The sequence below is a fragment of the Epargyreus clarus genome, unplaced genomic scaffold, assembly GCF_041222505.1.
Source record: "Epargyreus clarus isolate Ecla_fem2 unplaced genomic scaffold, WU_Ecla_fem_2.2 ptg000015l, whole genome shotgun sequence".
Lineage (NCBI taxonomy): Eukaryota > Metazoa > Arthropoda > Insecta > Lepidoptera > Hesperiidae > Epargyreus > Epargyreus clarus.
Genome location: NW_027332223.1, coordinates 10,944,003 through 10,958,806, shown reverse-complemented (window position 1 = coordinate 10,958,806; position 14,804 = coordinate 10,944,003). Strand labels below are relative to the sequence as shown.

Sequence of the window (14,804 nt, the reverse complement as noted above, 5' to 3'; positions counted from 1 at the left end):
CGGGAGTCATCCTGAAATAACATGAATTTGCAGCAGGGCGGCGCGCCCGCGCGGCGGCGCTGGCGTCGCTCGCTCGTCGCCATTTTCACGCAGTCCGCGAGCTTTCCCCGACCAGGTACGTGCTATTTTCTTTTTATTATACTCTAACATAATATTCCTGCATGACATATTTACCGTGACGACCCGAGTTTAATAAACTTTCGAAAGAGTATGTGATCTAGATTTAAATATTATTTTTCGGGGAGAACGATGACCTCGAGAGCACACGTAACAGTTAACATGTTTTTTGTTTTTTATCACAATACCTAGGAACAAAAACATGGAACAGTCATTTTAAATAAAGTCACCCCTTTGTTTTTGTGTAAAACCGAAAAATATTAATGATTCGCACGGTCTTTCGATGTTGTGGGCTAATAACATCTAAAAGTGAACTGAGGAATGTGACCGTCATGTTTCGGTTACATCAACGCATAGATAGAATTCTAACAATGAGTTAGTTATCAGTTCGAAGCAATTGAACGGTGTGGTAAACCCTGTTCAAAAGACAATCTATTTATGTCATCATGTCCTTATTTTTTAATAGATCACCGAGCATCCCCCGCAGCGTCAACGTTGCGAGGCACGAGTCGTGTCGAGAGCTGCGGCGCCCTTCGCACGTGCTGCACTAACCAACACCCAGCCGTCCTTTGACGATCTGTTCACATCAGTGCCTTGTTAAACAGTTTAATTCCTCGAAATTCAAAGTCCGATGACTCTTATTCAAAGAATCTGCGAGCAAAAGGCTGAAAACATGGATGGAACGCTGGCCAAGGAAGACAGTGGCAAATCTCTAAGGCCTGTAAGGAACAGAAGATACACTAGGTGCGTACTGACATGACTCATTAGTTTCAGTCACAATATAGTCTTTGTGCGTCACTCAAATATCAAGGAACATTAACGTCCTTTGTCGCAGCTTTTATGAAACTGTAACGTCGTGCCTACGTACCCATGTATATGCGTTTAATGTTTCGTGATATGTTTCTTAAGTTAGTAGCACTTATGTATAGATATAACTGAAAACAATTGCTCGAATTACAGGAGAAGCTTGGTAGCCGGACAACGTCCGCAGAAGAGGCTGTTCACGCCAGAAATAAAACGGTATTTGAAGGATTGGCTTGTGCGGCGAAGAGACAATCCTTATCCCAACCGAGAAGAAAAAAAATACCTGTCGCGCGAAACAGGACTCACGTACATTCAAGTAAGTCTTCAGATATATTTTTAGCCATAATCTGAAATCAGAAACGTTTTATTTTTCTATTGTAATCCAGTCTCTAAGTAACACTTTCGTGCTTACAAGCAACCTAATTGGATTAATGCCAAGAATTGCTATTTGTACATAAATAGGCACTATTTTTGTCACAGCTTCGTTAAACAACTGTCGTTTACTGTTTGTTAAATGTATTCTCTAGATTACCTCAGTTTAAAGAGTCGATACAAACGTTTTTCAAAAGAATCCTTTTTTTAGATAAGTTTTAAATTACATTACAAGACAGTTTTCAAATAAGAGGTACCCAAGTATTGGAAATCTGTACCCACTATTATCTCCTAGTTTATTTTAATAGTAACAATTTATGATTTCAGATTTGCAATTGGTTTGCTAATTGGCGCAGAAAACTTAAAAATGTCAACGCAGATCGCAACCAGCAGACATGGGGCCACCTAATTCGCACCTACAACGACCGCGCTCAAGGCAACGTCGAACAGTTCAGCATCTGTTCAGACGACAGTATATGGAGCGAAGCAGAACCCATCAGTCCAGAACACGAGCCCCTAGACTCCGAAATAAGGCTCGACAGTCCTGAGTCCAGAACGGAGTGCAGACACGATGACACCGACGCATCATCCGCATCGGTGGAAAAATACGAAAGCTTCAACAACAACTCGAACGAAGTGGACCACAGGCAAGAGAATCACGAAAACTCCAAAAACATCACGAGCCCCCTACTCCTTAGCAAGTGGTTGGAAAGCGCAGCACGGTTCCAGCCGAGCGAGACTAACTACTCCTGGTGGGCGGAAGGCAGACGGCGCAAAGTGGAAGCAAAGGTTCAACGGTTGGCCCTGCACACCTTACGTCACGACCGGGACGAAGTGGAAGCAGCCGTCGCTCTCACAGCTTTAGCCAGCGCCTCCAGTCGCCTTACTGCGCCTTGAATACATGTAGTCACAAAGGCTTAAACTACCTAAACCTTGATACATTTCTAGTGGGTATCAGGTGAAGTCGACGTGCTGTCAATGTGCTATAGTAACATAAGCCAATCTTGCTCAAGTTTATTAATCATTACAAGTTATTATGTGCCTTATTAATAATAAGTTATGTTTATTGATCTCTACTACGCTCACTTAAGGTTGTATATGCGTTAGTGCTTAATTAAGCAAACCAAAGATAAATGTTGATATTAGAATATTGTTGGTAAAATATTCATAAGAATTTTAAATAACTAAGTATATAAATATAGGGTATAACGTTAGGTCTTAATAACTTTATGTACTTTTGACATGTAAAGGAATTACGTAATAAACGTGAACTATTAAACTACTTAGATAAAGTTAAAACATTGACTTATTTACTAAAAATAACCTCAATAGCAGATATAATAAAATGAGCAATATATTATGGAATACACATACTATAAATATAAAGCTCACATCTGGTAGCCGATCATAGATTACTGTTGATGACTCTTTTTATGTCTACTGCCGCGTAATTACGTCTTTTCCCGCAACTGGAGGAAGCCTGGAAGGTAATCCACTATGCTGCTCCAATGCTTATTGATGGTACGGGAACGTACGGGAATACAGCCAATGTGTATCGAAGGTTGAGGATACAGGCGATGCATTTGCGACTCCTCTGGTGTTGCAAATGCTCTTAGGCGACGTTGACTATTTTCCATCAGGTAGCATGTCTGCTTTATCGTTAGGCTCAAATATAAAAACAAAAATAAAAAGGTTTTGAAGCTTGCCATAAGTCTCCATTACGACAAGGTTTAACGACTCTTATAATAACAAATCGACAATGACGACTTACTATCTATGCATCTATCTACCGTCTGTCTACCGACCGTCATCAGCAACGTTAGCTACTACCCACAACTGTCAATGGTAATCGCCAGCAGAAAACGTCGGTCGTATATAAAAGACCTTAGGGTAGAAAACAAATTATAAGAAAATTATGGGACATCACTGTCTCAATACCATAGATTAGTATCTATGCTCTATGCTATACTTATCTATGCTCAATACTTTTAGAAAATTATCAAAGAGGTCATTGGTATATTTCTGTTTCAAATTTAAGACAATTGTGACATTATATATATTTCCATGAAAAGAGGGAATTTTGAAAACAATAAACACTAAATAAAAGACATGTTCTTAAACATCTATACTTGTAATGCATTATTTAATTTTACTATACACTTATAAATAATTTCTAACTATTCTCTGTAGCAGTAGTAGTAGTAGTATTCTCAGTAGGAGCTTCTGCTTTTGGGGCGCTTTGTATTTCCACATGCTTGTCTAGGTGTGAGACAAGCATTTGTTGGTTCCGATTCAGTTGTTGAACAATAGTTGATCCGGCACTTTGAAGGACATGGCACAACTGACTCCGTGCTACATCTAAACTGGGCATCTTGCTAAACTCCACAAGCTCATTTTTCGACATCAGTCTGTCTTGGACAATTCCAGCTGAAAAACAAATTTATATTATAGTAATGATGTAGGATATAGGGCAGTCAAAATAAACGCTTTCTACACTCACAGCCCCACACTAGGATTTCCTGTATCGTAGGTGCCATGGACACACACAGAGACAAATACACAAACACCCAGACCCAGAAACAGCAATCTAAATTCATCATGTAAAAATCTGTCTGGCCAGGGATCGAACCCGGGACCCTCTGCGCGTCAGACCGGCATGGTGACCGCTCCGCCACGATGGTCGTCCAAACAGTCAAAAGGCAGAGAATAAAAGTAACTTTGAAATTTAAAAGTATGTATCCAATGAATAAAATAGAATAATTATGTAAAAATAAGACAACTGGTTATAATTTTTTTTTTAATTTTCTAACCTAACGCTTACGCAGACGTACTAGCTGATGGAAAGTAATCAATGCCGCCTATGGACATTTGCAACACCAGAGGAGTCGCCAATGCATTGCTGGCTTTATATGAGACAATAATTTTTGATATTCAAACAAGTTATATTTTTATAACTATTTTTTACCCTCTAAAAGTATGATCTAACATGTAGTGTAGTGGCAACTTCTCTAGACGTTAATCTATAAGCAACTCCAGATACAGTACTACCTAAGAACAGTAACACATTATTTGCTTCTCCTGTATACTAAGTTGAAAGCCTTATAAAAGTATCTCTCCTTTATCATACCCGTCAAACCAGAACACAGCAGTGCTAAGTACTAATATATATTTTCAATTTAACTAAATTGAATTAAATTCCCATACTAACCCATGACAATCAACTGGGGTGCTTTCTTGAGAATCTTGAACATTTTCTCCGCAGACTCTGGCTGGCCAAAAATAATGTTTTGGTGCGAAATAAACAAGTGATTGACAGCTTCATAGCGTGTGCCTTTAGTGGCCATGTTCACAATTTTCTTTCCGTACATCCTTAAATGCATGTTATTTTTTTTTAAAGCAGCAAATATAGGTGTTTTGTCCTCCATAGAAATTGAGTTAACGTGGAGGACTACTACCATCTTGGAAGTATTAAACCAATCTAGACATTCTCTAGCCAGGATTCTTTCGAACGGGTTATCGATTTCTGGCCTTTTTCTCTTCTCCCCTCTGTCACAAAGTACGAAATCTGGTAACGCATGCTTGGGCGGTCCATACACGGGTTTCGTAATGTCGATGAGCAACTGCCGTTCGAAATGTGGCTTGCGCGGCTTTTGGACATTAATTTTGCCTCGAAACCGCTTAGCTAGAACCACAGGAGAAAATGTTTGCAGTACTGAAATGAGAAACAAATTACCTTTAGTTGTTTGAAATTTTATGTATTAAAAATATATAAAATGTGCGAATATTACATCTATTGGAAGAAGCCATTTCGTAGTATCTATAACAGCTTAACGCAGCGCGCCCCTCTTTTCATTTATTGTATAATATTCACAAACGTAAATAAAACTCCACAAAATAACCTAAATATCCAAATAGTCATTTACAGCTGTCATCGTTATGTCACCAGTATTTTTTCCCTGCCCTTCTAATAAGAGCGAACATAACTTTTCATAATAACAAAAATATTAAAATCGTAACACAATATTATTTAAAATTATTACTTTAAATATAATGTAACCAATCAATTAAATAATAATGATTTTAATAACTTATAATTTATGTTGTTATCGATATTTTTCGTACAGTGAACGCAACCAAAACCTCACATGACAGAAATATTAAATGTCAATATGTGACATATGTCACTGACATTAGAGAAACATAAACATGTGAGTTTTGCAATTTCTGCAAATAATAAAATATGGTTATTTTCTGTAATACAAGAATTTGAAAACAAGTATTTTACTGCTTTTACAGTATTTATTCAATCAGTGACTTGTGTAGATTCATACAGGAATTCACAACTGTTCAGAGGTTAGTACCTGCGTTACATATTATTAGTAGATATTGTGATAAAAAAATTACACCACAATTAATCATCATCTACTGTTTTTGATTATAGATAAAACAAAATGAAGGACAATAAAGAAGACACGCCACCCTCTTCTATAGATGGGGACGAAATAACCGGCATGGAGGCCGACCAAGAGATTAATTTCGACGAGATGGAAGAAGTGCAGCTCGAAGACCTGATGGAGGGCATGTCGGAGTACGGGGACGAAGATAACTCCTTGCTAGCGTTCACTAAGCACAAAGGGTCTGTGTTCTGCTGCGATTTTCACCCAAGTGGAAAATTTGCGGTCTCCGGCGGAGAGGATGACAAGGCCTTCGTATGGTCTGTGGAAACCGGTGACGTTATCATGGAATGTACTGGACACAAGGACTCAGTCATATTTGTCGGCTTCAGTTTCGATGGCGCATACTTAGCCACAGCCGACATGTCTGGTGTAATTAAAGTATGGAAATGTAACTTTGAAGAGAATCAAAATGAGCCATGGCCGCTAGCTTTTGAGTATGAGGCCAATGACCTGAATTGGGGGTTGTGGCATTTTGGTGCTAGGGTGTTAATATGTGGAGCTGTTACTGGGGATGTTTTTGTATTTAAAATACCATCGGGTGAAACTAAAGTTTTGCAGGGTCATAATGTAAAGTCCGAATGTGGGAAGGTAAATATAATCAATTTTTTACCTTCATATTATATTGACTAAAACTTTTAAATCATTGAGAAACCAAATTTATCATGTTTTGATTTAAACATGAATACATTAAAAAATATCTCATTTAATCAGTTTAGTTATATGCCTATGTATAGAAATTTCTAAAATTGCATATAAAAAATGAAAAAAAATCCCTTAATGAACCATTTTCATTTATAAAATCTTCATGCTAATGTAATTCTGAACTAAATGTATGAAAATGTATATGTTACAGCTATTTCAAGATGGTGTCAGATTAGCTGTGGGCTATGAGGATGGTGCGATAAAAGTATGGGACCTGAAGACCGCATTAGTCCTACAACAAGTACCTCCGGGAATTCACACAATAAGAGTAACTGCAATTGACACACACCCAGACAATAATCTTATGGCATCTATCTCTACGGATGGTAATATATTTTTACTAGTTTTGGCTTCGCCCACATTTAAAAGAAAATAATATGACATACATTAAACTGAAAATTCGTACCTTCATTGAAATGACAGTAGTGCCATCTGGCGAAAATTGGTCGTACCAACTCTGAAACCTGCATGGGCTCATGGACAACAACTTTGCCAAAGATCATCACTTGAACAAAATGCATGGTTTACGATTCAATTCTTACTAATATTGATTAAAATAATTGATTGGTCCAAAAGATCGATTCTCTGATTAATCGATCTTAGACCTCCATCCCTAGTTTCCGTGGGATTTCCGGGATAAAAAAATCCTATGTCCTTTCTTGGGTCTCAAATTATCTTTAGTTTAGGCATGAAGAAGAGACAAACAAACAGACAGAGAGACAGACAGAGTTACTTTCGAATTTATAATATTAGTAAGGGATAATTTTAACTACCTAAAATCCACAGTGATAGTGTGATATTAACTAAATATTAATTTTGCTCTTCAAAAAAGGTGCCAAAGAGCTCTCATACAAAGCCAGCGATGCATTGGCGACTCCTCTGGTGTTGCAAATGTCCATAGGCGGCTTTCCATCAGGTAGCACGTCTGCCTAATCGTTAGGTTGAACAGTAAAAAAAAAATCGAGATGTACTTTACTTATATGCAGAAATACAATAGGCTAGTTGACAATTTTTCAAAAAGTAGTTCAGATTATCGCTTGCAGTCTGTTATACCCAAAATATAAATATTTCAACAAAAAACAAACGTTACATAAGTTTATTCTGCATTTTTATGCAACCATTTCAATTTTTCGCCAAAACGACCCGAATTGTCCTGGCGTCTAGTATGACGTCACCTCTTCCGAAAGCTCGGCTACACAGCTGATAATTTGAATGTAAATTTAAATCAATTATACGAACGACACTTAAAATGACTTCAAAGTTTTACAAAAGCTGTGCTTTAAAAACAGGGCAATGTGTGCAATAAAAATACCAAGTAAATTATTTATTTACGTGCCACATAATATTTGGAAGATACAATATATACATACATACATACATACATACAATACTCTATAACAGGGCAAAAATATATTTAATACAGATAATATTTTCTCTTATAACCGCCTTAGAGTAAAAACTGTACGAAAGGTGCCGACTTTCCCCTAAGTATAAAATGGAGCCTATTATGTTTATTAAATTATTAAGTACCTACCTATTCAGGTTCAAATAACTGTTTTCGGAAATATGAAGTACTTTACAAGGGCATATATAAATGTAAATTCAATTTAAATGTATCATAACAATTTGTTTGCTTACATTATAGGTACATAATTATATAGTTTATTGCTTATACAAGTAGTTTAGTAGCTCGTTGGGTAGCATAAGTGTATAATTAGTGAGCAACACCTGCCCAGTCTGTCCTTGGTCGCTAACAGTAATTTTAATAGGTTTTTGTGTTTTAAAGGGCAAGACGAGCACGATACACATTGCGATTATTATAAGGTACTTGTATGCCATAGTTTTGTTGTAAGGCTTCGATCGACTTAACTACTTTTTTTTTGTCATACTTCACCATAAAATTATTGAGTTTAGAAGTAATTAAAATGAAATAATTGGCCACGTACAAGCAGAACTGTCGCCCGCAGGATTCCGTACCACCAATATTTTATTTATTTTAAGTATTTACTATCATAGCAACTATAGAAGTTAATACATTATGAAAATTTAAAAAGTCTAACTATTACGATTCTGATAAAGCAACAACCATCGAAAAATAGCGGTCTCTTGTATGGCGAGCCCCATTTATTTTCAAGCATTTTCATGTTTAGTATTTGTTGTTACAGCGGCCACCAATATACGTATCCTGTAAATATTTCAATTGTCTATCTATAACGGTTGGAGACATGCCCAGAGCCCAGTGACAGACAGACTGGCAGACAGCGCAGGCTTATTAAAAGGGTTTTACCCTTTCGGTAACCTTTTATCCAAAAAAGGACAGGCGGGAGGGCAGCCATTTAACAATTAGTTGTATGTAGATATCAAAAAGTCATCGTATATTTAAATTTTATATTTTGCTCTAGATAAATTGTCAATTTCTTTTAGCTTATTATGGCTACATAATCATTATTATACGTAAATCTTTCACTTTTTGTATTCACCGGGTATACGAGCTCGCTGCGAGTGAATTCGAAGAATCGCGTCGTTGGAAATTATGCTCGAATCTTTATTTTTTACATATATTGAAATTTTAGATTATTTTATTTCTCATTAATATGTACACGAGTTTTTGAATTCGAACTCCATTTGAAATAAAAAACGTTCCCCATCATCAACATTTTCAACGTACGAAAAGTTTTTAGCCTCTATTAACACCTACATAATGTAACTGTTATATAAGTTGCGCTAAACGATGTGAATTTTCAAGTCCACGTGAACTTGTTCTACCATTGAAAAAATCGAGTCACTACGAACGCCGCTATTTTTCTATTAGCACGCCTGGTATGTGATATATAAAACGTTAAAAACATTTATTACAAGTTATTAAATTACCTTATGTATATAAGCTTTTTACGTTTCATAACTTCGTGTACTTACACGAACGTTACGAATGTTATGAAAAAATGGAAACAGTGATGGCCTAAAGGTTAAGAAACTCGGCCTCTTGATCGAGGGGTCCGAGGTTCTAAATCCCAGGCACGCACCTCTGATCTGTTCTGAATCTGATCTGTGCCCAGCTGTGGGACAGCAATGGATTGGTGATGATAGAGCTGAAAATTTCTTTCTTCTGGATCATTTCTACAGTATAGTATCACTTCTAACTTTCAAAGCTCAGAATACTAGTATATTTAATAAATACTAGCTTTCACCCGCAGCTAAGCTCGCGGTCAGCGGTCGATGACACTAATTGTTGTCTTGAAAAAACGCCATATTGATTATTATTATTATCATTACTTCCGCCGATAGAAAAGTTTGAAGGCAATCATGTAGTAGTAGCGGGACTGGCAAAATGCCACGGGTGCCGGCCCTAGAGGCAGCGAGCTCAAATGTGATCAAAAAATGTGTGTAAATCAGCGAAAAATAAATCTCTCGAAATGTTTATAAGTATGTGCATGAAAAAAAAGGTCGCCACGACCAAACAATCACTACAGTACGTATTCGTGAGCGAAAATCTCTTAGGGTCTCTTGCAATGAAATTGCTATCTCATACGGTATAGAACTTGCACCACTGCGGAGAATACAATCTATGGGAATCGTTGCAATGCCCACTTGCATACTTCCTCAAATCCTCATACTGATTAAAGACAAACTATCCTAATCAAAAGTCTGTAGTTGGCAGCCTCTTAATATGTTATCGCTGGAATTAATTTGACCAATCTTGATTGCCTTGCCGCTGGGTAAAACACACTGCGTATTCATGGCCGCATCACTCGTTTAATCTGATTTAAACATCTCGTTTATGTATAATGTACGCATGTTTATGTTTACGTATGAGGATACTGTTATAAATTATCCTATTGCAAACATGCACTTCCCAGAAAATCATCCTGCTGGCGCCAAATGCAACTAATCTGCATACAATACAGTAAGGAACCAAATATAAATAACATAGAACAAAATATAAAGAATCAATTTATTTACTCACTCGATAATTAATATAGTTCTGCCTCCCGCTTATTTTTTGTCTTGTTAGGAATTTATATTAAGTCGAATACTACTTTTTTCCTATCTGTTACCGACATAAATCTCATAGGGTTTCTAGTATCTATTTCTACCGTATAAGAACCATGTGTGCGTATGAAAAGATATGATGTATTGGCGCGCGTGTGGGCGTAAACATACGCGACAAAAAGCGCCCTTAATGGTCAACGCACGTGTCACACATCGCGAAAGCTTTGAAACTACCCTGACTACGTTCAAAACCGTTAGAATGTTACCTATTAATATATCACTAGAAATATGTATTCCGAAGTAAAACTGAACGAAATGTACATTTATACATAATTTTATTTCTGTCCAAAAATATAATACGTAGTTATTTAATTACCACTGCGTAATTTCAGATTAAATTTATTTTTATCACGGTATTTGTACATATTTAAAATATGAAGCAGAGAATTTATTTAACCACTTGAATGGGTAATTAAAGCATAACTATTATCTATTTGCGGTCTTATATGATATGATTGTGTAATTTATGTGTTAACACTTTTTTCCTTGGTAACAGGTAAAGTAGTGCTGACGACATCAACCAACGGGAAAATCGTGGGGCAAATAGACTATGAAAATGACTTGGAAACCATTGCGTTTCCACAGGACCCGCAGCTAGGATATTTCGCTTTAGGTATGTATTGTTTGATCTGTATCTAGGCGTCTACTATAGCCTAGGTATGCGTTTCTCTCATAGGGGCTGCATTCCAGCCCCTACCGAATGTATAATTATTCGAAGTTTTACACTATAAATACACTACCTAAGCCTGCTTCGCTAAGTAGCATAGAAAGTAAATAAAATACTTTAGAAATGCAAGTATGTGTAAAGTGTACTTATAGATATGTGAACGTAAGAAGTTATTAAATAAATAAAATATCAAGTATTAAATAAAAAAGGTGCATGTATCAACGTTATATGTCGTATCGTAACATGTCCTATTGCACGACTCATGATGCGAAGCATCAGAGAGTGCTTTACGATCGAAAAATTTTTTTCGCTTCATTTTGGCGGCTATTTTTATTATTATAGCCTTGATAGTTCACGGAATCAAGATATTTTGCATACTATTGTCGAGAAAATTTAATGGAGATTAATTCCATACTTTTTAAAAATTGATTTACTGCAATAGAATTGGAAAAAAACACCACAATAGGTCAAAAAATTTTCCTGTCCGTCATGTGTGAAACCTGAAAACACTGTAACTTGTGAAAAAATCCATCATTTGAGTTAATTTTTTTTTAAAAATTCTAATCGACGATTGTAGGTCACTGAATGCGAATGATTAATTAATTCAGTGTCGTTTAATTGCAATTAATAAAAAACGAAAACTACAAGACTGTATAGATATTATGTACATTTATTCCACCAGGGGCGCTTGTGCAGTACCTTCTTCCTACTACAGCTGTTTTTTCGGCAATTAATTTTGAACGACTTAAGTTTTTTTTTTTTTTTTTTTATATTTCATAATTAAATGAGCGTTATGAGTCGTGCACTTTTGGATTTTCCAAACTTTTTCTGAATATTATTATCTGAGAACTTGCAATTTTTTTTTTTTTGTAAATTTTATGATCTCAATTTTGGTCTGTCGATCTTGTAAAAAACCCTCATATTTTTCCCAAGCACTCCAAAAGAAGTATATCTGTATAGATAGTCAACTAAGTTGGCTTCGAGTTTTGTGGACACAAACATTTATGCAAGCGGAATTTTATAATATAAAGATTAGAAGGAAAACCTTTTGAGAAAATCTACATGACTACAGCGTTTTTCCTATAGTACTCAAAATTCTGTGAAGTGTTTCAATTTGCATATGGCTTGCTCGCTAAAGTATATAGCAGAGGTTCTAAAACTTCTATCTTCACCGTCTACTCTAAATTGATAAAGAATTAGGAAATACGAATAAAATTATTGATGTAATGTTACGATATTTTTTCTGTGCTCTTCACCAACCCTGTACGCCACAAGCGCCTACATCCCCCATGTCGGCATGTTATCGTCCACTTTGAAAATACTGCTATAGAGTTTTAGACTACACTTCTTAAAAGGAAACCCATGCACAGCATTGCAACTAAAATGGATTATGATATTATTTATTGTTTCGCATAGACAATAGCAGATAATAAATAAGTAGATAAAACTTAATGTTACCTATGCGTTACGAAGCTCTCATGTTCGATCGGTGAATGAAAGTAACCTTTATCATATTTCCAAGGATTTCTCAGTGCAGATCTCGTTTTTCAAGTTTTAAGCAAAAGCCCTTGAACTGTCCTGTGCAATTCGGTTCATTAGTGCAATCGATTGGCCTTTATATGATAACGATACATGATAAAACCTATCGAATTCTTATAACTTTACAATATGAGAAAATGGGGATACAATCGGGGTATTAAGATCCTGAGGAAATTGGTTTTCAGTAGTCAATCCTTATTCCTGTGTGAAAATTTCTACTGGAACAACTCGTGACGTGGCAGACGAAATTATATTTATCAATATATGTCTGTCTAACATAATAAATCTTACTTAATATGAAAACTTTGATGCACATTGTATTGAAATAATTTTGTGTAAAAGGAGCCTTGACTGACACGTTTAATTTCTGAAATAAAGCAACCCACGCATGGTCTGCAAGAGTGTACGTATTATTAATTTCATATATTTTAAATATTACAAAGCATTAAACTTACACCTAATATAAAAGTATACTTGTGCAAACAGCGTGATAAAAACAACCACATAATTATCTCGGTTGCGTATTTTTCCTTACATGTGAATTAAATAAGATCCCGAAATATTACAATTTTATTGCCAAGTCTTTATCTCGCGATAAAATGATTCAATGTTTAATATAATAAAAAAAATAATGAAACAAAGTTTTCTGTGTGTGCGGCAGAGGCGCCACTAGCAATCGTAATGTTGCTAAATATTGTCAAATCTACCTAAAAAGTGGTAAATTTTTACGACTATATTTATCAGTTATAATAAATTATTACGAATCTCTTAAATAATAACAATAAAAAATATTCATTTTATTGACAAATAGCATAACGCATCTTTTTAAGATCGCAATTTCATTAAATTAACGTGAAAACTGCAATCTTTTTATCTAGGGAAATTAAAAAGCCATCCACGAAGCTAGCAACAAATGACGGTTCCGAAGACCACCACACGCACAAAAAAGTTTGTCGGACTATACACAACTGTTTCAACAGACACGATATAATTCCACTGCTAAGCTAGAGCAATTGTTTAAACAACCGTCATGCGAGAATTTGATTATACATTGTTACCTTTAAACTGTGTAAATACAAATGTATTTCCGTATAACCATACAATTTTAGAAATTATCACACCGCCTAATTATATTGTTTGTACAATAAGGAAAATATTGTTTAGTTTGTATGGGACATTTTTTTTTAATGTTCATGTAATCATAAGTTAGTATTTGGAGGTGGTAGGACACCTGCGTCCTTATGTGGGCAGCTTGGTCACTTACCATCAGGTTGACTGCTAGCTCGTGCGATATTTCTATATTGTAAAAATAAAAATAAAACATTAAAAAAAGGTATAAAATTTGCAACAATAAGAGTACATATATTTAATAACCTTATTTATAATTCTTGATTTTTATAGGTACTCTCGATGGGTCAGTAAGTATATGGGATCTGGGAAGACAAATGATCCGACACCATTGTGCTAAATCAGACGAAGACTTTGCTAGCGGCGTCACTAAGATGATCTGGGTTAAGAACCATTTGATTACCGGATGTCTCGACGGCACCATACGAGTCTACGAAGGAAACTCGGGAACTAGAACTCACACGCTCATAGGCCATGGGAGTGAAGTGCTGGATTTGAGCTACAATGAAAAAGAAAACATAATCCTCACCACGTCGAACGAGGGCATGGCATGTGTATTCAAATATGAAGAGAATTAATTAAGATTAAATCATAAAATATTTATATCTTATTCGATGCTACTGTTTAACTGGAGTAAATACTATATTTTTTATCTTGTATTTTTATTACCTGTTTTAAAATTATTTTATTTGTAAAGGTGTTACGAAAGTTGTTATTCTCTTATCGGGGCGTCTACGTTGATGTAGTCTATAGTTCTTCCGACCCGCGCTGTCATTGATCTCTAAGGATACACGACGTTATTTAAATGAATTGCTCATATCCTGTAGTTACCAAGTTAGAATTCATCTAAAAACGGCCACTGTGCCTCCTCATCAATCAATATGGTAATATTATCACGACATTTGTGCCATATTGTGGAGCTATATAGTAAACTAAAAGATAACGGTAGTAAATTATGTTTTATGACT

The 14,804-nt window shown here is 35.7% G+C and overlaps 3 protein-coding genes across 3 annotated transcripts; 2 read left to right on the top strand and 1 right to left on the bottom strand.

Moving 5' to 3' along the window:
- On the top strand, positions 1–2,570 carry LOC140748024 (uncharacterized). The gene is made up of 4 exons (XM_073080708.1): positions 1–115; positions 584–861; positions 1,078–1,237; positions 1,621–2,570. The coding sequence occupies exons 2-4, from the start codon at positions 749–751 to the stop codon at positions 2,188–2,190; spliced, it is 843 nt and encodes a 280-aa protein (XP_072936809.1). The 5' UTR covers positions 1–115; positions 584–748; the 3' UTR covers positions 2,191–2,570.
- An 835-nt stretch (positions 2,571–3,405) lies between these two features.
- mRpL10 (mitochondrial ribosomal protein L10) lies at positions 3,406–5,240 on the bottom strand. Its single transcript, XM_073080755.1, has 3 exons — positions 5,082–5,240; positions 4,502–5,005; positions 3,406–3,720 (listed from the first exon to the last, which is right to left on the bottom strand). Exons 1-3 carry the CDS (start codon positions 5,098–5,100, stop codon positions 3,467–3,469), a joined length of 777 nt encoding a protein of 258 aa, XP_072936856.1. The 5' UTR covers positions 5,101–5,240; the 3' UTR covers positions 3,406–3,466.
- Positions 5,241–5,464: 224 nt separating this feature from the next.
- On the top strand, positions 5,465–14,488 carry LOC140748054 (angio-associated migratory cell protein). The gene is made up of 5 exons (XM_073080750.1): positions 5,465–5,646; positions 5,735–6,338; positions 6,604–6,778; positions 10,999–11,115; positions 14,110–14,488. Exons 2-5 carry the CDS (start codon positions 5,745–5,747, stop codon positions 14,412–14,414), a joined length of 1,191 nt encoding a protein of 396 aa, XP_072936851.1. The 5' UTR covers positions 5,465–5,646; positions 5,735–5,744; the 3' UTR covers positions 14,415–14,488.
- The last annotated feature ends 316 nt before the right edge of the window (positions 14,489–14,804 follow it).